The sequence below is a fragment of the Gastrolobium bilobum genome, unplaced genomic scaffold, assembly GCF_033153095.1.
Source record: "Gastrolobium bilobum isolate Gb01-03AN ecotype WA unplaced genomic scaffold, APGP_CSIRO_Gbil_v1 utg1595, whole genome shotgun sequence".
Classification (NCBI taxonomy): Eukaryota; Viridiplantae; Streptophyta; class Magnoliopsida; order Fabales; family Fabaceae; genus Gastrolobium; species Gastrolobium bilobum.
In genome coordinates, this window is record NW_026899397.1 from 1,572 (window position 1) to 25,915 (window position 24,344).

At 34.2% G+C, this 24,344-nt stretch overlaps 1 protein-coding gene across 2 annotated transcripts; it reads left to right on the forward strand.

Annotated features, from left to right (window-relative positions):
• The first annotated feature begins 17,975 nt into the window (after positions 1-17,975).
• On the forward strand, positions 17,976-19,979 carry LOC133290298 (major latex allergen Hev b 5-like). 2 transcript variants are annotated; one of them, XM_061488381.1, is made up of 2 exons: positions 17,976-18,114; positions 19,120-19,978. In XM_061488381.1, exons 1-2 carry the CDS (start codon positions 18,100-18,102, stop codon positions 19,588-19,590), a joined length of 486 nt encoding a protein of 161 aa, XP_061344365.1. In that variant the 5' UTR covers positions 17,976-18,099; the 3' UTR covers positions 19,591-19,978. The 2 variants fall into 2 exon arrangements, with proteins under 2 accessions (XP_061344365.1, XP_061344362.1); XM_061488378.1 differs by having other exon boundaries at positions 17,980-18,114; positions 19,111-19,979.
• The last annotated feature ends 4,365 nt before the right edge of the window (positions 19,980-24,344 follow it).

Sequence of the window (24,344 nt, forward strand, 5' to 3'; positions counted from 1 at the left end):
TTCCAAAGAACATTCATCGAACAAGAAGAAACACACCACATAACAAGATTAATGAGATTTGGGGGGAGTCCCACATCCTGAAGAGTATCTCGGAGAAAGTCCCAGCTAATTCTGTCATAAGCTTTCTCCAGATCCACCTTAATCATCGTCCAACCTTTGGCGCCTTTCTTTGACCTCATAGAGTGAATAATTTCCTGAGCAATAATTACATTATCTGTCCCTTGCCTTCCTTTGATGAAACTACACTGGTTAGGCATAACAATTTTATCCATCTGCAATTTCAAACGGTTAGCAATAAGCTTAGTAATAGTCTTATAAATAACATTACAAAGGCTAATAGGCCGGAAATCTTTAAGGGATTGAGGTGAAGTTATCTTCGGGATCAGGCAAATAAGAGTTTGATTAATATCCCGAACTTTTTGGGGATTATTAAACACATCTTTCACCAGATCACAAACAGAGCTTGCTACAGTATCCCATTGAGATTGGAAAAATAGACTATGAAGACCGTCCACCCCTGGAGCTTTGTGAGGTCCCATGGAAAAAACTGTACTCCTAATCTCCTCATTCGAAGGAATGCTACCAATATGAATGTTGTGCTCTTGCACAAGGTGAGGAAAATAGCCTCTAATTGGAAGCCCAGGTCTAGCAGTATTATCCTCTTTAAACAAATTACGATAATACTCCACCGCCATATTCATCAGAATAGAGGGATCACCAATCCAATCACCAGCATCATTTTTCAGAGCATCAATACGATTTCTCCTCCTCCTAGCAGCTGTAGTAGAATGGAAGAATTTCGTATTCCGGTCACCATATTTCAACCAGCTAGCCCTAGACCGCTGAAACCAAGTAAGATCCTCCCGAATATAAATGAGATTCAACTGACGCCAAAGATCTTTCTGCAGAATTTCTAGAGCATGGCAAGGATGGTGACTAAGACTACGGTCAATACCCCTTAGTCTCGCCTGAAGATTATTCTTAAGCTTGGCATCTTCCCTAAAGCACTCCCTATGCCAGTGAGAAGCATTCGATCGAAAAGTTTCACTAGCTGTGCCCCAACCTGTACTCCCATTCCAACACTCCTGCACTAGGCCAGGGAAATCCTCATGAGTGAGCCAGGCTGCCAGAAATCTAAATGGACGGCTCCCTCCAGGATGGTGAGGAGAAGGACCCTCCCAGAGAAGAAGAGGTCTATGATCCGAGCAGTAGCAGGGAAGATGAGTCACAACCCTGTCAGGAAAGGACAATTGCCACTGCTCATTCGCACAAACTCTATCAAGACGTTCCTTCAATCTGCCTCTATGCCAAGTGAAAGTAGGCCCCTGATGACCCAAGTCTTCCAGATTGCAGTTCATAATACAATTTTGGAAATCATAAATACTCCTCCAATCAGGCGGGCCACCTCCCTCCTTTTCTGCTGCATGCAAATAAGAATTGAAATCTCCCAAAATGCACCAAGCCTCCGAGGATTGCTGTTGTAACCTTCCTAGAGCATCCCACAGAGACACCCTCTCAAGACGCCGCGGACTGGCATAAACAAAAGTAACAGCTTCCTCCTTCCTCCTATTACGCCAAAAAAATTTTAAATGGATAAACTGACGATGAGACTCTAAAATCTGAATCTGAGCTTCATTATCATTCCATAACACCCACAGGCCACCAGAAAAACCTTGAGGATGAGCCATAACATGCTTTTGAAAGCCAAAGCCTTTCACCACCTTCTGAGCACGGTCAGCTCCGATACGAGTTTCAAGCAAAGCCATAACTTGAATATTAAAACGACGAGACAAGTCCCTAATAAGGGGAGAAAAACCCTTTTTTCCAGCCCCCCTGCAATTCCAAACACACACACTCATCAAAAAACCACAAAAAATAATGAGAAAGGATGAAAAACACCCTGTCATTAGACTTTAGGGAGATCAAAACTATCCCGCATCACCGAGGGTACATCAGCAGGTCTCAAACTAGCATTCGAAGCCTCAACATCCTTCGAGCTGGAAAGAGTAACCGGACTCTTGTTGTCATGCGTTATTATGGAAATATCAACCCCATCCTCCCTTTTACCGGAATCTGAGGGAGTTACCACATGTGGAGGAGATGATGTAGAAGAGAGAACAAGAGGCTTTCTGCCATTAATGTCCATTGCTGAAATTTTTTTTGCCGAGCTCGAAGCAATGAACGGCTTAGCCCTTTGCTTAAAACTCTTTGGGACAATAGATAAGGCAACTGCCTTTTTATTCCTGTTAATTTCATCACGTAACTCTTTTTTTTTTTTTCCATTTTGCGACAAAGTAGAAGACTTGGAAACGGTAGCCTCTTGTGGTCGAGACAAAATCCTTTCTTCTACCTGAGGAATAACAGTACCTTTTTGAACAACTGGCATAAGCTCAGGGCCACTTAGATTTTGATTTGGCATAGAGGGTCCCACCAAATTTGTAACTGCATTTGAGCTAGGGAGAATAGCTGCTGAAAGATGACGTTTATCACGAGGAAAATTCGAAATCTTATTATTTAAACCATTTTTCAAATCAGCACTAGCGGTTACCTTAGAGGGGCCATGCTTATCATTAATGATTTGAATATTCTCATAATTAACATCATGATTATCATTAACTTCGTCAGAAATAACTGAAAATCTTGATCCAGCCGTTGAAGACGCCACCTTTGAAGCTCCAGAACCGTTATTTTTTGCATTAATCATTGTAGCCGATTTAATTCCCACATGATTATCGGGTTTCTGCTGCTTGATTTTAGCTGGACGTGAAACATAATGATTTATTCCTTGAGCATTAATTCTCCTTTGGCCAGTTGTAACGGATGACCCCTGATTCCCGGCTGCATTGATTGCGGTAGCATTGATTGCGGCAGCATTGATTGCGGCAGTCTCCATGGTAGCTTTTGCCTTCCTTCCCCGTTGACTCCTTTGGACAATCATCCAAGAACAAAAAGCTTCACCTTCTGCCATCTCACGCCTGACACCATTGTTAACAACCTCTGCACGAACATCCTTTTGGTGAGAATGACTATCGGTTGACACCGAAACCGAAGAACAAGTGTCACGCCTATGCCCATACTTACCACATGCAAAGCAGATCATGTGAAGGCCTTCATACCCTACCGTATAAACCTTATTAATGAGATTGAATTTAGACAAGAAGCCTTTACTGAGATCTACTTCTACGCAAATACGCGCAAACTTGGCCCTTTCCGTAACAACCCCATCACCAGCATCACTTTTACGTATAGAGTTCCTATCAATCTTCAGTGTTTTCCCAAATAGATCACCTATGTTCCGCAAATGTTGGGAGGTATAGAACTCCATAGGTAACCCCGGAATACGGATCCAAACAGCTAATTTTTTAAGGTTGTCCTCGTAAGGATCAAATAATGGCCGCCACCGTTGAACAGAAACATAATGGTCTGCCACAATCCAAGGCCCTTCCTCCAAAACAAAGTTGTAGTCATTCAAATCCGCAAAACGAAACAAAAAGTAATCGTTCTCCATATCAATGAACTCATGTGTCCCCGACAGATTCCACATCTTCAAGAGTCTGTTCAGCAGAAACTTTACACCAACCTTTTTTCCCAAGAGCTTGATAATCACAGCTTGCTTCCAAGGCCTGCAACTCTCCTTATATAGCTCTTTTGAAAATCTGTATGTAGGACAGAAAGGATCATCTTGGTCATTTGATTGAACATCCTCCTCCATACCATGAACATCCAACTCCTCAAACCAATCCCTTTCCTCGACGTCATCCGTAACTTTCAGCCCATTCAACTGTAAGAGTGTATCCTTATAAGATATCGGTTTCTTCCCTAACACTTCTTTAGCTTTGTCAGTACTACGCTTCAAGAGATCAACCTCCTCAGCGGATGGTTCACCAATCGCCGAGATCTCCATTAAACTTCTTCTTCGTTCTTCAAATATTACTGTAGGAGTTGATATCATTACAAAACAATGTCATTTTTTACGGCTACAAATATTTCTCACTTCAATTTTACTTCTCAAAATACTTACATTGCTTATGGTAAAATTCATAAGGGATAAAATACGATAATATTTATTCTCAACTTTATATAAAATTGATTAAATTTAAAAATATATATAACCATTACCTAAATTAGTATATACACCTTCAAAGATAGACAATGATATAAAATTTTCTAAGTTATTACCATTTATTTATGGGAAAAATGTTTCTGCAGTTGCTGCAGATAAGTTATCTGCATTTATTCTCAAAACGACGTCATTTTGGTATTGAAATCTTAAAAAATTATAAATATAAAGACAATTATAACCCTGAAAAAATTAAAATTACAAAAACACTATGATTTCTGCCCCAAAATGACATCGTATCGGGCTTATTGCAGATAACATGTCTATATATTGTTGTTCATTATATTTGTTTACATTCACGGTTGTTAAGCTAGTTTCTACATTAACTATAGGCGTTTGCAATGAAATTCAAAATGACACGTTCAAGTTTTTTCTCCGTCCCTAATGTGTCCATATTTCATCAATTAATCCAGCATACTGTCCTAGCACTTTGGTTGTCATCACTTCAGAAGTCCTCGGCAGTTTGTCATAACGCTTCCCTCACTATCTAGTCTCATCATTTCAATATAGATCTTTACATCCTGGATCAAGAGGGCGCAGGCATCGTTTTGGGTGTCCAATGGCTAGTTACTTCGATACCAATTTTAACCAATTATCGCAACCTTACTATGAGTTTCACTCTCTACTATTTCAATATACTTTATAGATGAGTTACCTGGTAAGAGTATCATAATCGATTGTTATGGAGTCTTATCTTATTTCTGTGGGTGATGTGACAAGGTTGTTATTGTTATCTTATAGACCAATTAACCCAAGTTCTCTCAACATTCTAATCACATTCATTACTTACAAACCTATCCAAATATTTATTTGCACCAAGTTGGATTCACTTTTTGGGCCACATTACATTTCGCTCAGGGTCAAAATTGAAGCAATCTTGGCCTGGCATACCCGAGACAGTAACAGAATTACGGACTGTTTTTATTGTTTGTCTACATTCTAATATGGGATGGCAGCTGGCAATGTGATGAAAACCTGCTAAATGGAAAAGAACATAGTTGTACGTGGTTAGATTGTAACCTATGTTCCGGACTGTTAGAGATTCAACCGACCTTAACCGGTTAAAATTTTGTGGGGTTTAGAGTCATAGATTGAAAACCATTCACGACCGTTTACTTCAAAGTTTTTAAGTTTTTAGAACATCATTCCACCCCGGGTCCCAACAAAAGGAACTAGTTTATTGCTAATTCAGGGCACAAAAACGAATAAGTAAATGCATTGTCCAACAATAATAAAAGAAAGTTCCAAAAAGAAAGATCAAAATGAAAACGATGTCTCCCAACTGGTCGTTTTCCAAAATAAAGCATGTTTCCCAAAAGCAACTTCGCCAAGTATATCTAGTCCTGGTCTTGACTTTCAAACTGATTGCAGTATTGTACCAATAATTTCTTTATGAATCATTATCTCTCTTTTTTTTCTTTTTCTTTTTGAAAAACATGAATCATTCATCTATGAAACTGATGTTTTTTTAGGAAATAATTTTATCTCCTACACACATAAAAGAGTGTATGAGACTTATATTATTATTTTTTCTCTCTTTTCTTCATATAATCTCACATACTTTTATTTGTGTAGAAGATAAAATTATCTCGAGAAATATTAATTCACTGTTCTGTTTTCATTTTAGTATTGAATACCACAATAGCTTGGGGTAACAGTGGTAGAGGGAGACAACTAAAAATTAAAAGAGTTATAAACAATAATTAAAGAGTTGATTATCTATTAGTGTCCTCCCGTACCCGTCCTAAGAATGAATATTTATCATTTGGGAGAGATTTAAAGTCTTAATTCTGAATCTGTTCTGAATCAGATTAGTTGCGAAGCAATCAATCGATTGGAATATTTCAAAAAAAAAAATGGCTATCTATCAATCTAATATTATCTCTAAAATAATTAAACTAATCATTTATCAACAAAATTATGATTTTATTTTTTTACGTGTCCCATTTTTTCTTCCATATTATCAAGGGTGATAAATGACTACGACGGAGACTGTGTGCTTGCATCCTTATTCTATGACCCCACAATGTGTTACATGAAAATGATTTGAAATTCTAATTTTTTTAATAGATGACCAAACAAAAATTTAATCCAAAAGAAAGTAAAATAAAATGAAGTGATTTTCCTCAAATTATTTAAAAAAATAATTCTAAAAAAAATTAATTTACCATAATCGTAAAATTAGAGATGTGTGTTTGTTTGCATTCTTTTTTGTTATAATTTCTTAAAAGAAAAATTATTTTGTTTGTGGGATTACATTAGGGCGGCACACTTAGGGAGATCCAATAATGATAGTCTCATGAATGGTATTGTAAAGCAATATTGTGAAATTTGAGTTTCTACATAAAAATAAAAAGGAGTGATAAAAATATAAAACGTAGAAATGATACGAAACGGAAAGTTTTTACTTTCTATCACTTAAGGTCAAGATACAAAATTATATATATGCATGTAAAAAAAATATCACATAATGAATATGTGTGTTGAACCACTTATCTATCTAAAAAGAAAAATTATTTTTCATAACCAAATATCAAAATTATAAATAGTGATAATTAACAAGTAATGGATAACCAATATGCTCTAACTGCTTTATACAATCTGCAGATTTTGGATCATCGCTCATCAGGATATAATTCCACTTCTTTCAATGCATACAATGATCCAAAAATACAAAACGATTCTCATAGCATAACTTATAATAGAATTACAGCTTTATAAGACATTATTATAAATAACATATATCTAAACAAAAAGATATTAAGATACTCTGAATATGATTTGGGGAAAACAAAAATTAGTTTTGTTTGTAAATTTTTTTTATTAAATTTTTAGTTTTAAGTAAAAATGGTCAAAATAGTAAAAACGTAAGTTGTTACCGTTTTTACGCAGCGTTTCTACCAATTTTTACCAAGGACCGTTTTTACTTGAGTTTTAACACGAACGACTCTAGTAAAAACTTAAAAAAATTTACGTTTTTACACTAATTTTTGACAACAATGTTGTCAAGAGTTTAGTTGATTGATACCTCAAATATCTCCCAATTTTTCCACCATTCACTTTGTTTTGAAATTTCAATGTGATATTTCAATTTCAAATATATCAAACGAATAAAAGATAATAATAATAAAAATAACATACTAGATCGGGAGAAGGTTTAAAGCCTTAGTGCTGAAAACAAAATTGCCTCCGTGAAAAATACCTGTAATTTATCCCAAAATAAAATAAAAATAAAATAACATATGAAATATACTTTTCTTGGGAACCTCCTAGAATGCATCAATACACATGGCGAAACTAACGAATTTCTGCCCATTTTCTAAAAGGTAAATGTCACTAATAATTTTTTTTTAATACAAGTGATAATTTGACATATAACTTACTCAAATCCCTAATTCTAATGGCTTTTCACTAACAAATTTTAATTATTCCCTTATCAGATTCTTATTCATAATAACATAATTAAAAGAACATGCTAAACAAGGATACAAGACATATTAGAAGCTAACGTGTTTGACGTACAGGGGAAGAGGCATTTATTAGAGACCTTAAGCCATTATCAATTGAAAAACTTGTGATTAAGCCATAAAAAGGCAACAACAAATGAAATAAAAGAATTCAATAGTTCTTTAAAAAAAAAAAAAATCAATCGCTGATCACGTGAGATTGTATTTTCAATTGTCGTGAAATGTTGATTGAGATTTTTCAGTCTCTTCAAATATTCAAAGTGTATCCACCTTCTTAAGATCAGAATCGTGGTGCCATCCCTATGGTGTACTGCGTTCATCAATTCATAGGCTAAGCCTGGGGTATATCATTCTTTATTGATTGTCAATTACATGTTACTTAGGGAACAAGTTTAATTGTTGACAATTTAATTGAATGATATACAGTCTGAGTATATATGAGTATATATGAGTATATATGAGCATGTATCCTACTCTAAAATTAGCACTTTTCTTTGTTTTTTGTTTTTAATATTAAAACTTAACTTTTCTTTATTTTAGATTCTTTCCTTTTTATTGATTGCAAATTTTGGTCATTTTTTGAGAAAATCACTGATTTACGGATAAAAAAAAAAGCTCACCGTGCCGCACGGTCCTTTCCATCACTATTCATGTTATCTTTTTTTATTTATCATCACTATAATTTTAAATTAATTCCTTTTTAGTTATGATGAAATTTAATGATATTTTTTATTATATTTTAGGGATGTCCTTTTAAAATATATAGAATTGTGTGATTTTAGTTAAAATTACAATGTTTTATAATGAGAGAAATAGAAATCATATGAGAAAAAGTAAGAGATATTTTTTAATTTAAATATTAAATAAATAGTAATAATTTTAATTAAAATAATTATTCTTTAAAAGGACAAATATTTTTATTTTTATTTTATTGTATGTTAATAGGATCGTACAGTCGTACTCAATGAATAATCCCCCAAAAAATATCAGCTGATAAGTGTTCAAGACACTATGTTTTTATGGTTAAAAAGAGTTCAAATAATAATTAAAAGTATAGTGTTAAATAATAAAATAGTAAAAGAGAATGAATTGCCAACAAATAGATAAGATTCTAATACTTGTTATTGTTTCAAGTTGTTTAGACTAGAATAACAAATTACCAACATGATAAGGACGATGCAACAGTTGCATCCGCAGATTATCAAGAAAATCAGAAATTAAATAAATATATATAAAATTGGGTAACGCTCGCTCCACTGCTCGCTGGAGCGAGCAAGTGAGCGAGCAAAGCAATATGGATCGCTATACTCCTCGCTCAAGCGAGTGAGTAAGCGACAAACAAGAAAATGCTCGCTGAGCAGCTCGCTTCAGCGAGCTGGTCCAGACTCAGAAGCCCACATTTTCTCTTTAAATACAACGCGAACAAAAACACATTCTGGAACGCGAAAGGAAAAAGTCAGAGACCGAGACAAAGGAAGGAGCGGAAGAGGAACACTGAATCGTTGCAGAGAAGAAGGAAGGAATCAATTCTACATTATTGATCATCATTATTAGACAAGTTTTATCATGAACTCTATTTATTTTACAACATATTTTAATTCTGTCTTTATGATTATGTCAGGCTAAATTACTTTTAGTAGTTAGGGCGAGACGGAACCAATGGGTTCTTGAACGTTGTTTGCTTTGATTATGATTTATATTCTTGATTTAAATTATGCAATCAATCTGCAATTTATTCCTAGTCTTATTTATGATCTGGCCAGTCTTGAATGAGCATTAGAGTCATGCATGACAACAGGGATGTTGGTGTATCGATTCCGATTGGTTGATTGGTGGAATTTGTATGATCTAGGGATAGACTTATGAATTCTATAACCGTAGGTTCTTGCGTTAATGCTTATTTTATGAAAAAGTACTAAGGGATTAGGCTTTGAATTAGAATAAAGGATTGGATTACCAAGGGATTGAGATTTAATCAATCATAGAAAGGGCTGTTAATAATTTGATGTTGAATGTAATCGTAAGTATAGGCAAACTCGTTAAGAAACCATTGGGGAAGTTGAATTCTAGCTATGCCTTTTTATTAAAAAACTTAAACCAATTTTTAGCTTTAATTAATTCTGAATTTAATTTCTAAAATATTAAAAACCAAAATTAATTTTACAAATTCTGCTTTTAATTTAATAACAATATTCTCAAGGAAACCTTTAATGACCGATCCAACTTTAGTTATATAAATAAATTATTGTTTGGTCATCAGTCTTTGTGGAATCGACAACTTTCTTATCACTTTATTACTTGTACGACTGATGCACTTGCCGAGTTCGCAACACCAGCTGAACAAAAATATGTGGGCCTATGTGGTGTTAGGTGAAGCGAAGAGGGAGAAAAAATATGAACCCCGTACACTTTTATATATGTGTATGAGATAATTTTATCCCATAAACTAATTTTATAACCGAAAGTTTTCTTATTGAAATCCTAATTAGCCTTTCATCTATTTTTTTTTTTTTGGAGTTAACTCATACTTTTATATACGTATAAGAGATAATTTTATCTCATAAACCACTCTTATAACCGAAAGTTTTTCATTAAAATCCTAATTAGCCTTTCATCTATTTTATTTTTTTGGAGTTAACCCAATTCTAATTAACTCTTTGAGGCAAGTTGGCTCTTCCGGAATTCTCACATGCTTCGACTCTTTGAGCCGGATATGAGACTAATTCGGAGTACGAAGTGAGTCAAGATGAAGATATTTAAACTCCTCTCAAAGATGACATGTGAGACCAAACTGAAATTCTTTTTTTTTTTCACTTACTCAACTCTTTTGCTACCAACTGAACTATTTCGAGAGAGGATACGGTCATTGAAAGAACTTCATTTTCCACCTTTATATTTGTTTAAAAATAATCGGGGTGAAGTACTCCACTCAAACTAAAGCAAATACTTTCACAGATCCACTTGGTGAACAAATAAAACTTTCCTTTTTCCTTAATAATATTAATATAAACATAAAGTTGATTTAAAAGGAGTCATCAAGATGTAAAGGATGATTATAAACGTACTATACTGTTAAAGCAATTCATTAAGAAACTAGAGAAAATAATAACGCTCACATCGTTCCTCTAGGCTATAACTACATCATTATCATATATGCAATTTTATCTGAGCACGATTAATTAAAATAATAATAATCAAGTTGGGCGGATGAGGTGAAAACTGAAGATGGTACTGGTAGAATTATTGAGTCAACATGTGTGTCTGTATAAAAAGACTATTTTTTAATAACATAACTTATTTAATGAAGAAAAAGACAACTAACATGAATTTTAATAATGAGAGATAATTTATTTTAATTTGGCCCATTTGGATGGATTTGTTGAAAAAAAAAATTAACTTTTTATTGATTTTGGTTTTTTAGAAGAACTTTTATTTAAAAGAATAAAGTTATTTTACACTCGGATATAATACCTAAAAAATATTTTCAATTATAAAATAAGAATATTAAAATCAAAAAAAAAATTATATGTGAAAGCAAATCATGGAAGAATATTTAATAAGATTTGATAGTGGCAGTGAGGCAGTCATACTCATAGTGATGGAAACCGCTTGGTGATGGTACAAATTTAAAATCTACTTTGTATGCATGATGTATCCTAAGTCAAGGTAAATAGGGAGAGTTGGTTTTTTTTTTTTTTCACTAATTTGAAGGGTATCTTCCAACCGTAATCGAAAAGTAATCTCCAATTGAGTACTGTCGGACTCTTTCGAAGACGGCTCTCTTAAATCATTTTTTTTCATTTCTAGGACTCGAACTCGAGACCTCTGATTAAGGGACTCCGGCTTTTTACCACATGCGGAAGGAGTTTGGTGGGAGAGTTGGCTTTGGGTGTAACAAATCAACCAAAAGTATAAACAATTATATTTAACCCAATTAATTTGAAATAAAAGTGTTGTTGATATTGTTGATCTTGATTCAATTTTTAACTTTGGTCAATTTTTGATGTCAAGAACTTTAGTTTTAAAAAAATAGATTTATTTGACCAAAAAAAAAAATAGATTTTAACTTTTTGATGAATTCTGTTATTTTAAAAAGTTAATTTACAAACACTTATTTACAATAAGAAGTATTATTTTATTTTATTTAAAAAAAACTTTGAAACGGGAAGAAAATTATCCAACGAGCTCTTAATCTTTCAATTTTCGCCAATGTATCACATGTAGTCCAATGTCAATAAAGAAAAAAATATTCCAAGTTACATAAATAACCGACAACAAACAAATCGAACGATGAAGTTATGTGATGTATAAACGAGATTAATCTCTATTATATTATAAGAAATAATTTTATCTTATATATATATATGTGTGTAAAATTTATATTATTTTTTTCTTTTTCTTCTCTTCATATAGTCTCGTATGTGTAGAAAATAATTATTTTATAAAATAAGAGAAAAGGTAGTTTTATTTGAACATATCATTATTTTCAAGTATCTTGTGTTTTCTAATTACTGAAGGAAAAGAATCAATAGCAATAACTGTTTAATTTTTATGTGTCGTTAATGTAAAAAAGTTTTATATAATTATTAAATAATATTATTAAATCATTTAATAAAATCAACAATTTAATTGATATTAAATCTATTAAATAATATAATAATACATTATTAAGTAATAATATAATTTCTTTATGTTTAAAATACATAAATAATCTCTACCAAAAAAAAAAATTACATACATATCAAATGATACTCTAATGAACGTGTACTTAGGGCCCGTTTGGATGATCTTTTTTTTCTTCAAAAGCTGCTTTTTTTCAAGAAAAAAAGTACTTTTTGTTTTTAGTTCGTTTGGATGTCTACTTTTAAAAAAAGGAGAAGTCACAAAAAAAACCAAAAACTTACTTTTTTCAGAAGCTAAAAATTTTAACTTATCAAAAAAGCAGAAGTTAAAAGTCAGATATTTTTTCAAAAACTAAATATTTTTATAAAAATATAAATAGCTTTAACTTTTATAAAAAATACTTTTAAAATAAGAAAGTGTTAAAAGTTACTTTAAAACAAATTTGAACCAAACGACCTCTTAGACACAATGTTGCTCTGTGGTGACAAAGAGGCAGAGAATTTCTAAACGACAATTGACAAGTCGCTGTCTGAAACCAAACTGCAATTGACCGCAGCAGCAATTTCTGGTTTCAGTGACACGGCCACGATGGAGATGTGACTCGCCAATACCCATCCCAATATTACGTGGACACACGCTGGAACCTCGAAGCATCATTATTAGGGTTGGCAAAAACGAGCCAACCCGTCGGGTTGGCTCGTAACCCGTCGGGTTGGCTCGCAACTCGTCCTAAATGAATCGGGTTGGGTTGGCCTAAATGAGCTGTCAACCCGATACAACCCGACCCGATACAACCCTAACCCAAACGAGCCAGCCCTCGGGTTAAACGGCTAGCTCGCGGGTTGTGTATTTTTTTTTAAATTAAAAAAAATAAAACGTTTGGTTTGAGCGTTTTAACGCTGAAGACCAGAATCCTTTTACAGCATCAGGGCGCTAAAACGTTTGAGCTTTAACGTTTTAACGCTGAAGACCTGCATATTTCTGGCTTTGACGCGTTCTGGATGGACGTTTTAGCGCTCTAGACCAACATCTTTTGACTTCTTTCTGTAGCAGGGCGCTAAAACGTTCTGGATGAACGTTTTAGCGCTCAACACTTAGAATTTTTCTCTTCTTCAGAATCTTCTTCCTTCTCCTAGAGCCAACCCGCGAGCTGATTATCGAGTCAACCCTAACCCGGCTCGAGTTGGGCTGGGTTGGGTTTTCTGGCTCGTTTATTTTTTCGAGTCAACCCTAACCCGACCCGATTTTTACAGGTTGAATGCGGGATGGGCCGGGTCGAGCCGAGTTGACCCGTTTTGCCAACCCTAATCATTATTATGCATTCGTATAATCATATCATATTATAAAAACGGAATATGTTTACGAGATATCCTGCAACATATAAAAAAAATTGAGTGAAATTCATTAGGAAAGAGAGAGAGAGAAAAAAATTCATTCACTATTTATGTATTGTATGAAACAAAATATTTTCTATATAATAATAAGGTCCTTTTTTTTATGTTGTTACAAAATATTTTTTTACAACCGATTATAATTATATATTCTCGAAAATATATAGATATAATATTAAAGTTATTTTTTTTTCTCTTTAGAAGTTGTATTGTTAGGATGCTAAATGAATCAGGGTCTTTGACTCGGCTCATGAAGGCTTGGATTTATATGTTTAAAATTGGTTATTAAAATCAAGTTTGGACTTATATAAAAGATCATTTAATAAAACGGCATCAGACTCATATTCAAAAGTTAGACCTTAAAGTTTTTTAGGTTGGCCTAGTATACTAACTTTTTTTTGATTTTATATTTTTTATATTACTCATAATAGCATTCTCTCTCCTCAACTCATCTAACCTCAGTTTATTAATTAAATAGATTTTTTTTAATGATTTTGTTCTATATTATGCTATTTTGATATACATTGAATTTATGAATCTTTGTGAAATTATTAGTTCTGTTGATCATATATTCTGTTTGGATAAATTTTTATTGTCTTTTTTTTTAATAAACTAACCGGCTAAACCAGACTTTTATTTTTTTGTAAATAAGTCAGGCCACATACCGATAATTATATTCATAACAGATAACAAGTTAGGGTAGACTGATACATTTAAACACATACTTAATCTTTTAATATCAAAGATTGGCACGTTAATACCCCTATCTACTAACATAGAAAAAGAAAAAAAAAATTGCAGTTACAATTAAATATTTCTAAAAATACATAATTATAATCTATTGTTGTAAAAAATAATTACAGCAATATAAAAAGTACATTTCCCACAATAATAGTTAGGCCTAAATGGAATAAAAAAGAATAGAATATACTAACATAATGCATCAAAGGAATCTGTGTGGGAGACCCGATCATGAGTGAAGGCACCACAATCCACATCATCAACACGTTGGAATGATTCAGTCACCTGGTTGGAAAAGCCACCGTGACATGTAATACGAGGGAATCACGCCCATAATAGTTAAAGACAGCCTCACATGAAGCCATTCAAATCCTACTTTATCATCCACGTGGCAGGCCTTTATTGGTTAAGGGTCAAGGTAATCGAGCCCAAATCAAATCCAGCCGTCTTTTTTAGAGTGTCCACTTAGAGTGGGACTCTCCACCGCCCTTCAATTTTTCACCCAAATTTTCAGACCATAAACGATGCAATTGTAATTCAAACATCTTCCATACACAATGTAAATTTTATGTTTTCGGAGAGTAAGATATAAATATTACTAAAGGAATTTCTATAGATTACATCGATCAAATTTTAAAGTAAATAAAAATAACAAGGCACAGTTAAAACTGAAACGGGCAATAAGAGAAGGAGACACTTTAGCTTACGTTAAGAATTGGAATTAACATTATCTTGGTACTATAGATAAGCATTATCATAAAGATCCTGGGTATTTTTTTTTATAATTTCATAGCTAACATGATAGTGTCTTAGCCCAAAGGAACAATAAGACGTGTAAGGGTTCAAAAAGAAATACAAATAATAGAATTGAGCATATTAGGAGAATACATGAGTAATATTTTTTGTGTGGCAGAGGATGATTGGTCTGATGTGGCACATCAGACGGCTGGAACTGATCCCTTGTCACGAGCGTACTACCTGGAAAGCATGGTCACGTGGGGCCACGTGGAATTTTCATCTTTTGTAAAAGGGGGGGTTTCCAACGCAGTGCGCAATGGAAATGGTCCGATTCGGGGAACCAAAAGTTGTCCACGCAATGAACCTCTTTTTCTTTTGTTGTTTTTTCTTTCCTAATTTTTCTCAAGTGGGGTCCACGATTTCATTTTTGATTTTGGACGGTAATGATGTACATTGTTGACGGGTCCCACATCACGCACCGGCCTAGTTCACTTGTTGCCTTTCCATTGGCAATTTGTCCAAATTCCTAAAACGTCAATTTCAAATTTTGCTTAATGGAAAGCAAAAATTACTCTCACAATTGTACCTTAAATTTGATAAAGAGCTTAACTTGACCACCACAACAGGGGAAAAAAGCATCCCTTTTCTTTTCCTTTAACATTTTACGGGTGCCAAGCTTCCCTCACATTTTTTTATATGATAATATTAATCAAGGCCTGATCTTGTTGGTGTAGAATAATGCTAATTATCTACAGATATGAATTAATTGAGTACGGTTTCAATTAAAGTCTCCACGTAAGGCTTTTATGAGTGACATGCGGCTCATCTATGTTGTTCTTGTCTTTGAAAATTATTATATTTTAGGTTAATTTAGTTCTCATTATTTATTTATGAGCTGGCTAACTTTTAGGCATGCGGAAAGATGGGTGGACTCTAGAGTGTAGAGCACATATTTTAAGGTGTTACTATAAGAAAAAGGTAGTCCATTCCATTCCGCTAACACATTGAACCCACTCAAAAGGAAACACTTGCTGCTCGTACCGAACGGGGACTACACCATTTTTAGTTGTCACCCTGTGAATCTTTTGTAATTTGAGTAAATATTATTTTATTTTTTTAATAATATAAATGTTTTCAATCATAACTATATATATATAAAATAAAATTATTTCTATAGACGCTTTACGTACAACAATGATAAGATAAGTGTATGATTATGATTATTGATTCCTCACATTTAATGCTTTCATCATTTGTATAATTATGATTCTTCATATTGAATACTTTCATGTATATATATATGACAAGTATTTAACTGTTGCACGTACAGCAGCTACAGATAGGAGTGCTAAACGAACCAGGGGCCTTTGGCTAGGCTCATGAAGGCCTGATATTATATGTCTAAAATTAATATTTGACACCAGACTTGAACTTATATAAAAGCTCGTTTAATAAAAAAGCCTCAGGCTCCAATTCAAAAGCTCGGCCTCAGAGTCTCCCAAACATGCCTAGTATATTATTTATTTATTTTTATATTTTTTATACTATTTGTAATAACCATCTTTTTCTCCTCAATCCATTTCACCCTATTTTATTGGTTAAATGGGGTTTTTGAATGATTTTATTCTTTATTATTCTATTTGAATATATATTGAATTCATGAATATTTATGAAATTACTAGTGTTGTTGATTGTATATTCTATTTAGATAAATATTTGTAGTTTTTTTTTTAACATGCTAAATCAGGCTTTTATTTTTTGTAAATAAGTCAGGCTACAGGCCGATAATTATATGTATAATAGATAACAGGCTTGGTCAGACTGACAGATTTAAATACAAGCTTAGCCTTTTAAGATCAAAGTTCGGCTCAGCCTGTTAACACCCCTAGCTACAGAAATATAAATCATATATATATATATATATATATATATATATATATACATATATATATATATATATACGGAAAAAACTATTCTAATGTTGCATGAGATAAATTTTTCCTTCTACACACTCTTCGATAACTGTGCCACTTTTTTCTTTTCTTTTCTTTTTAATTTTTTAGGTGGGCGAGCCCACATGTTTATCTCTATGACATGAGATAACTTATCTCCCTTAACATTAAATTAATAAAACCCTATATATATATGGGGCAGGATATTCTTACACCGGTGTAAGAGTTAGAAGTCTTACACTCAATCTTGACCATTGATCCACTTGTATCCAATGGTTCAAGTTATTAAAAAGTTTGAGCCCATAGATATAAGTGGGATCAACGGATAAGATTAAGAGTGTAACTTACACTGGTGTAAAATGATCCTAACCCTATATATATATATATATATATATATATATATATATATATATATCTTGGGGTTTACATTTCTGCCGTTGTTGTACGTTCAACAATCAAATACTTGCCATATATATATGTGAAAGCATTAAATGCGAGGAATCATAATCATACAAAAGATGAAAGCATTAAATGTGGAGAATCATAATCATACAGCTGTCATTACTGGACGTAAAACGACTGCAGAAATAATTTTACCATATATCTTTTAACTCCAGTATAAGACTTCAAAATCTTACTTCCAATTTCAGTCGATAGAGGGATAAAAATTAATTGTTAAGACAAAAAGTAAAACTTTTAAATAAGAATAAAAAAAATCGTTATATATATATATATATATATATCTTGATATATTGCAGGGATAAATAAACAAAAGGAAAAAAACATTGACAACTCGACATGACATATTGATGTCTTTTTAATTTCTGTCAGTGACGCGGGCCATATTTTTGAAAAAGATTCTTCGAAGTGATCACACCCTACTCACACTCTGGAGAATTATTTATACTATTCATGATGACTTTAGGCCTCTATATAAACCTCTCTCAATTTGATCTACTCCTCACCTCACTCACAAGCACTCTTTCTCTCTTCCTTCCTTGCTCATTCATAAACCTCTCCAACCTATTTCTTTCAATTTTACTTGAATCTCTCTTTCCCCTCTCCAAATGGCCAGTGTTGAGGTATCTCTTTGTTATTGCCTCTGGTTTTGTACACTCCTTTATTAGTCCACGCGTAGTTTAATTAGTTCCTACATGCAAACGATGGAAATTAAAACTTTAGTAACAGAATAAAACTATTTCTTCACTTTCTTATTTTGTTTGTTGTGATTCATTATCGATCAACGATTCAGTTTTTTTTTTTTTCCTAACGTGCGAACGTGCGATCTAGAAAGCTATATATTGCATTTGGGATGGTAATACAAACAGAAGTCTCTTGCAATAACCATCAGTATATGTGGATGATCGATTCATCATATAATCACTTAATTTATATGATGCTCCTACTAACCATCAATATATACAAATCAAAACTTGCTTTATTTTTTTCCCTCCCGATTTTTGTTTCTTTCTTCTTTTTATTATTCTCTTTCGGTCAGATCATATATATAAACCAACATGTGTGAATGATCGGTTCATCATAAAATCACTTAATTTGTTCGAGATTTGAGGGGATCAACGTGTTTCATAGCCTTCTTCATAATTGATTGACTATGAAGCACGAACCATTTTCAAGTAGATCAATATCTTTTAAGAGTATTCATCGGTTTGTGGAATTGGATTGAGATCAACAGTTCTATGTGGACCTCGTTAAGTTTTTCTGTTTTTTGTTCTGGTTTTATAATCACACTAGCATCAAAAGTAAAGATCATTGATCAATATAATTAAGCTTTTTCTTTTGGTAATTATTAGTCTTTTGGATTTCTCCTTCTCCGTTAAAAGAAAAGGAGAATAGATGAATTCTATCACCATATTTTATTAGCACTTTACTTTAGAAGTTGTATTAATTTCATGATATTTAAGACAATTCTCTTTTATCTTATAACACATCATAATAGTTTTGATTATGTGATTTTTCATTTTGTGTATCTCTCCCATCAAGTCATTGGTTTCTCATTCTTACGAATATAATTACATTCGTTAAGCTCGGCACTACAAAACTTTGTTAAATGAGCATAGATCTTGCAGGTTGCACAGCAAGCACCGACACCAGCACAAGAAAATGAAACAACCGAGGTAATCAAGACCCAGGAAACAACCCAAGAACAACCAGCCACTGAAGCTCCTGCTGCTACAGAACAACCGATTGCTGAGGTTCCAGCACCGGAAGAACCAAAGGAAGAAACCACTGAAGAACCAAAAGAAACAGCAACAACAACAACTGAAGCCCCAGCTGCTCCAGAAACCCAAGTCCCAGTTGAAACTGAGACCAAAGAGGAAACAGAGGATACAGAGCCTGAGGCTGAGACGCCAGCACCAGAGGAAACAGAGGAAAAACCTGAAGAGGTGATCCATGAAGAAACAGCAGCGGAGCCTGAAGCAGTAACCACCAATGAAACAGAGTCAGCGCCACCAGCAACCACACAAGAGGAGAACAAAACAGCTGAGCCAGAAGAAGAAGCTTCAGTAGAAGTTCCTGTTGAGAAGACTGAAGCTTAGACGTATGAACATTGAACACAGTGTGAGTGGGGAAAAAAAGAAGAAGGTTTAAATGGTCTTTAGTGGATGTCAAGGTTGAAAAGCTTTTCTATTTTATTTTTCTTTTAGTTTATTTTTACTATTAATAATTTATTATTATGATGGTGAGTCTTTGGATATGGTTAAGAATATGGAGGGTATACCTACATGTAAGCAGGGCACTTGGCTCCTCCACATCAGCATACATGCCATGCGGTGGACATGAGATATTCCATGGTTTGTGTTTTGAGCTGATGAGATTGGTTGTTGGAGTTTGTGGATGATGGTTTCTTGGGTTACATGAGTTTGTCATGGTGTGTTATTGTGTTTCTCTAGGTTTGAATAAATGATATATTTACTTTATGTTCTTCCTTTTACAAAAAATAAAATAAAAAAAATATTTTTTATATTTGCTCTCTCCCACACAAAAACTTCTAATCTTGCAAAGTAATTAATCAATTATATCTCAAAAAAAAAAACATGAGTCTTATATATTTTAGGGTTTATTTTTCTACAATCAATGTTATCTACGTTGAGTCCAAAACGATGCCGTTTTGAGGTGGAAATTAAAGTATTTTTATAATTATAATTTATTTCAGAGTTATAATAGTCTTTTTCATTATAATTTTTCAACTCAAAACGATGTCATTTTAATAGGGAATGTAGATAACTTATCTACATTCACTCTAAAAACATTAAAACCTATATTTTATCATCTACAATATAAAAATATAAAAAAGGCTAATCTCTCTTAATCAATTTGTTGTATATTTCTTCTTGGACATGAATCAGTAGGCTTCCTAGGTATTAATTAGAACTATGTTACATTTCGGCTTCCAAGACGCCTGAGGTTCCAAAAATCATTGCAGGCAGTTGGAAGATAAACAATAAAAAATGAAGAATAAAAAAAAGGTTAATAAATGTTATGTGGAAATGGATTAGGAATTTAACATTATATTACTATACGGTATTGCATTTTTTTAAGGCGAAAAAATTAATATAATTACATTTTAAATAAAAAAAATTATAAATTTATGACTATTTTGAAAATATTTACACATTTATTGTACAATATCACACTTAAATTGGGCATCACATGTCACGCCCCATTTAGGCGTGACACCCACGTGGCTCACGCCTAAATGGGATGTGACATGTGCTGCCTAATTTGAGCGTGACACATGCAACCATGCTACCTTTCCAGGACGTGAATGGTGCAAAAAAGTCTATATAAACCTTTATCACTATATGCACTCTTCACAACCCTTCTCTACCATCAACGCTTACATTTACATACATAATTATTAGCTTAAATTTAGTCTTTTATTTTATTTGTTATTCCATTTTAAAATGAGTTCACATTCTAATTTTGTTCGTGTTGTGTTATATTACAATGTTAGAAAGGTGGAAGGCCAACGAGGTGTCATGTTTGAAAGTGAAAAAAGGTCGACATGTATCCAACACAACGCAATCATTGACGAACTACATCAGAGAATTCGTCAGAAGTTAAGTCTTCAAGGTAATCAATGTATCACTCAGATCACCACAAAGCTATGGCAATCTGATCAATACATTAGTTTGCAATTGGTTGATGATGAAGACGTCAAGATGATAATGGAAGAATTTTTCAACCAGTCAAGTATAGATTTTCTGGAGTTGTATGTGGACATTGCCGGAGTAGAAAATGTAGCCTTATCGGAGAGGTCAGTTACTTTAATGTCTCCCTGTCTTGCATCAACGTCTTCCGCTCATGCTTCTCCAGTTGCTAACATTTATGAGGGAGATGAAAATGATCCTACTTGGGTTATGCATGACGATCACGATCACGATGATGAAAATATCGCAATGGAAGAACGTCTTCTGGCCGAGGATGCTAGTGCTTCTAAAGGAGAAGAAGGTGGTGATAGGGGCGCGTCTCAAATCCCAGTATATCATGAACCAATGGAGTCTCAAATCCCGCAACTTAATGACATGGGCTCCGCACAATTAGCAGATCATCATCAAGGTATTTTACAGAATAACGTGTATGTGATTTAGGGTGTTTGAATAATGTATTAACAAGTTTTAATTCCTATATGCAGGTGACGATGTTGTTATTCCTTTTTGGGAAGGAATTCCACATTACACACATTTTGATTGGAGTTATCAGAACGAACAAGAATCATGCACTGATGGTTCGATTTTGAGATCAGGATCAATACAAGGTCTGTGGCAACTGGGTGACAAGTTATTTGTGAACCAAGAATTTGCAACAAAAAAGAGAGGTTCAAATGGCACTGAAGCACAACCTGATGAGGGAGCATCAAGATGCAATTGTAATTGAGAGCACGCCTGCAAAGTTAAGCATGAAATGTTGCCCGTATGATAAGGGTTGCCCGTGGCGCGTTAGGGCGATAAAACCAGTGTTTGGTGAAAATTGAAAGATTACCATATGGGGTGGAATCACAATTGTTTGAATGACCACATTTCTCAGGGTCATAGACAGCTCGATGCTGACGTCATTGCGGACCTCGTTCTAGGTACGTATTCTGTCTTAATGTGTATGGAACTTTGAAAAAGGTGTTACTACTTATATACATTATACTTAATATGTATATAACGTCTTCATTGCTAGGAATGATAAGGGAAGAACCATCAGTCTCAATTGCACTGGTTCAAGAAATGATCACCTCTAAATATGGATTCAAAGGTTCGTACAGAAAGACATGGTATGCGAAGCAGAAAGCAATTGCAATGATGTACGGTGATTGAGAGGAATCATATGTTTTTTTGCCCAGGTGGTGTGAATACATGCTTCGCTTTTCTCCAAGTTCTTTTTATCATATTCAACAAATGATTATTATGTGGAGCATGGAATAGTTCCTGGAAAAGTAGTGTTTCATCGTATCTTCTGGACATTTAAACAGTGTTGCGAGGCGTTCAAATTTGTCAAATCAGTCATACAGATTGATGGCACTCATTTATATGGAAAGTACAAAGGCAAGTTATTGGTGCTCACGGCTCAAGATGGAAATGAAGAATGTTTACCCATTGCATTTGCCATCGTTGAAGGTGAGACCTTGGAAGCCTGAGACTATTTTCTTGTTAATATTCGTGCTCATGTTACGCAAATGTCAAACATATACCTCATCTTCGATCGACATCGTAGCATAATACCTGCTGTGGAGAATAACCATAATTGGCAGCCACCAAATGCATATCACATGTTTTGTATTCGTCATATTGCAAGCAACTTCAATAAGAAGTTTCGAAATGACGGATTAAAGCGGACATTAAAGAATTTAGGTATTTTTGGCTCAACTATAATTATCCAGTTTTTGTGGCTTACATCTTTTGAAGCTGATAACATTAAGCTTCTGCGCAGGTTATACCCCATCAATGGTTGATTTTGAAAGAGATTTTTCTCGATTCTGTCAAGCTAGTCCTCAGGTTGTTGAGTGGATTGATGCCATCCCTAAGGAAAAGTGGACACATGCATACGATGTTGAAGGACGCAGGTACGGGCATATGACAACTAACTTGGCAGAATCTGTAAATAGGGTGTTGAAAGGGGAAAGAAATATGCCAATAACTTCTTTGGTTAAGCACACATACAGCAGATTGGTCCATTATTTTGTTACCAGGGGTAAAGCAGCTGCTTCGCAACTTCTATCTGCACATTGCCATTGCAAAAATGTTGTTGAACTACTCAAGCACAACGAACATCTAGCTACAGGCCACCATGTGCGTGCATATAACGTTGATCACACAGTTTTTGAGGTTGACGAGGGATGGGATCGTTCGTATTCTGTCAATTTTCTAGAGAGGTTTTGTCAATGTGGAAAGTTTAAGGCTTTCAAATATCCGTGTAGTCACGCCACTGCTGCTGCTTTAAGTGTTCGCCAGAATCCTTTCCACTACGTGGATGATGTATTCTTGAACACTAACTTGGTCGAGGCATACTCATACCCGTAGCAGCCAATTGATAATGAGGAAGTTATTCCACCAAATACAGGTCCAGTGCTTATTCCTGACTCCTCTATGCTACGTGCAAAAGGTTGTCTAAGGTCCACTTGAATCCGTAATGAGATGGATAAAGTTTAGACAAGTCAAAGCCGTATTAGGTGTGGTATTTGCAAGCAACGCGACCATAATCGCAGAGCATGTCCAAATCGCAAAGCAAACGATTGATTTCTTATGCTCAAACCTACCAGAATTATTAACGTTGTTTTTATTTTACTTGTTGTTATCTGTAGTGCGGGTATTTTTGTTGTATACTTTCTTGTCGTTATAAATAAGCATATCTTACACGTTCGCAACAGTTCCACATTACATAATTTTACTGAAAGTGTATAAATAAATACAGTCCACAAAATATATGCAGTCCAAATGATAGTCCACAGTCCATATAATAAGTAACTACATAACATAAAAAAATATGACAAGACTACGACTATGGTGGCCACGGTCGATGACGTGCATCGCGATATGGCTGTATATGTCTGTCCCATGCATCGTGTACACCTTGTGTCGTAGGAGGTAGTGCTGGCGGAGGAGTCTAATAATCATCCATCACCGCCTACATGAAATCATCTGCTATTGTACGCAAACTCATATCTGACGAGGGCCCGACCTGAGGTGAAGATGTGTGGCTAGATGTACTAGGCTGCATGTGGGGTGATGTTGTAGCGTGGGTGTGACATGGAGTGTCCTTAGTCTCCTCACTATCAAGGCTATCTGGGTCAAGGCCCAGCTCC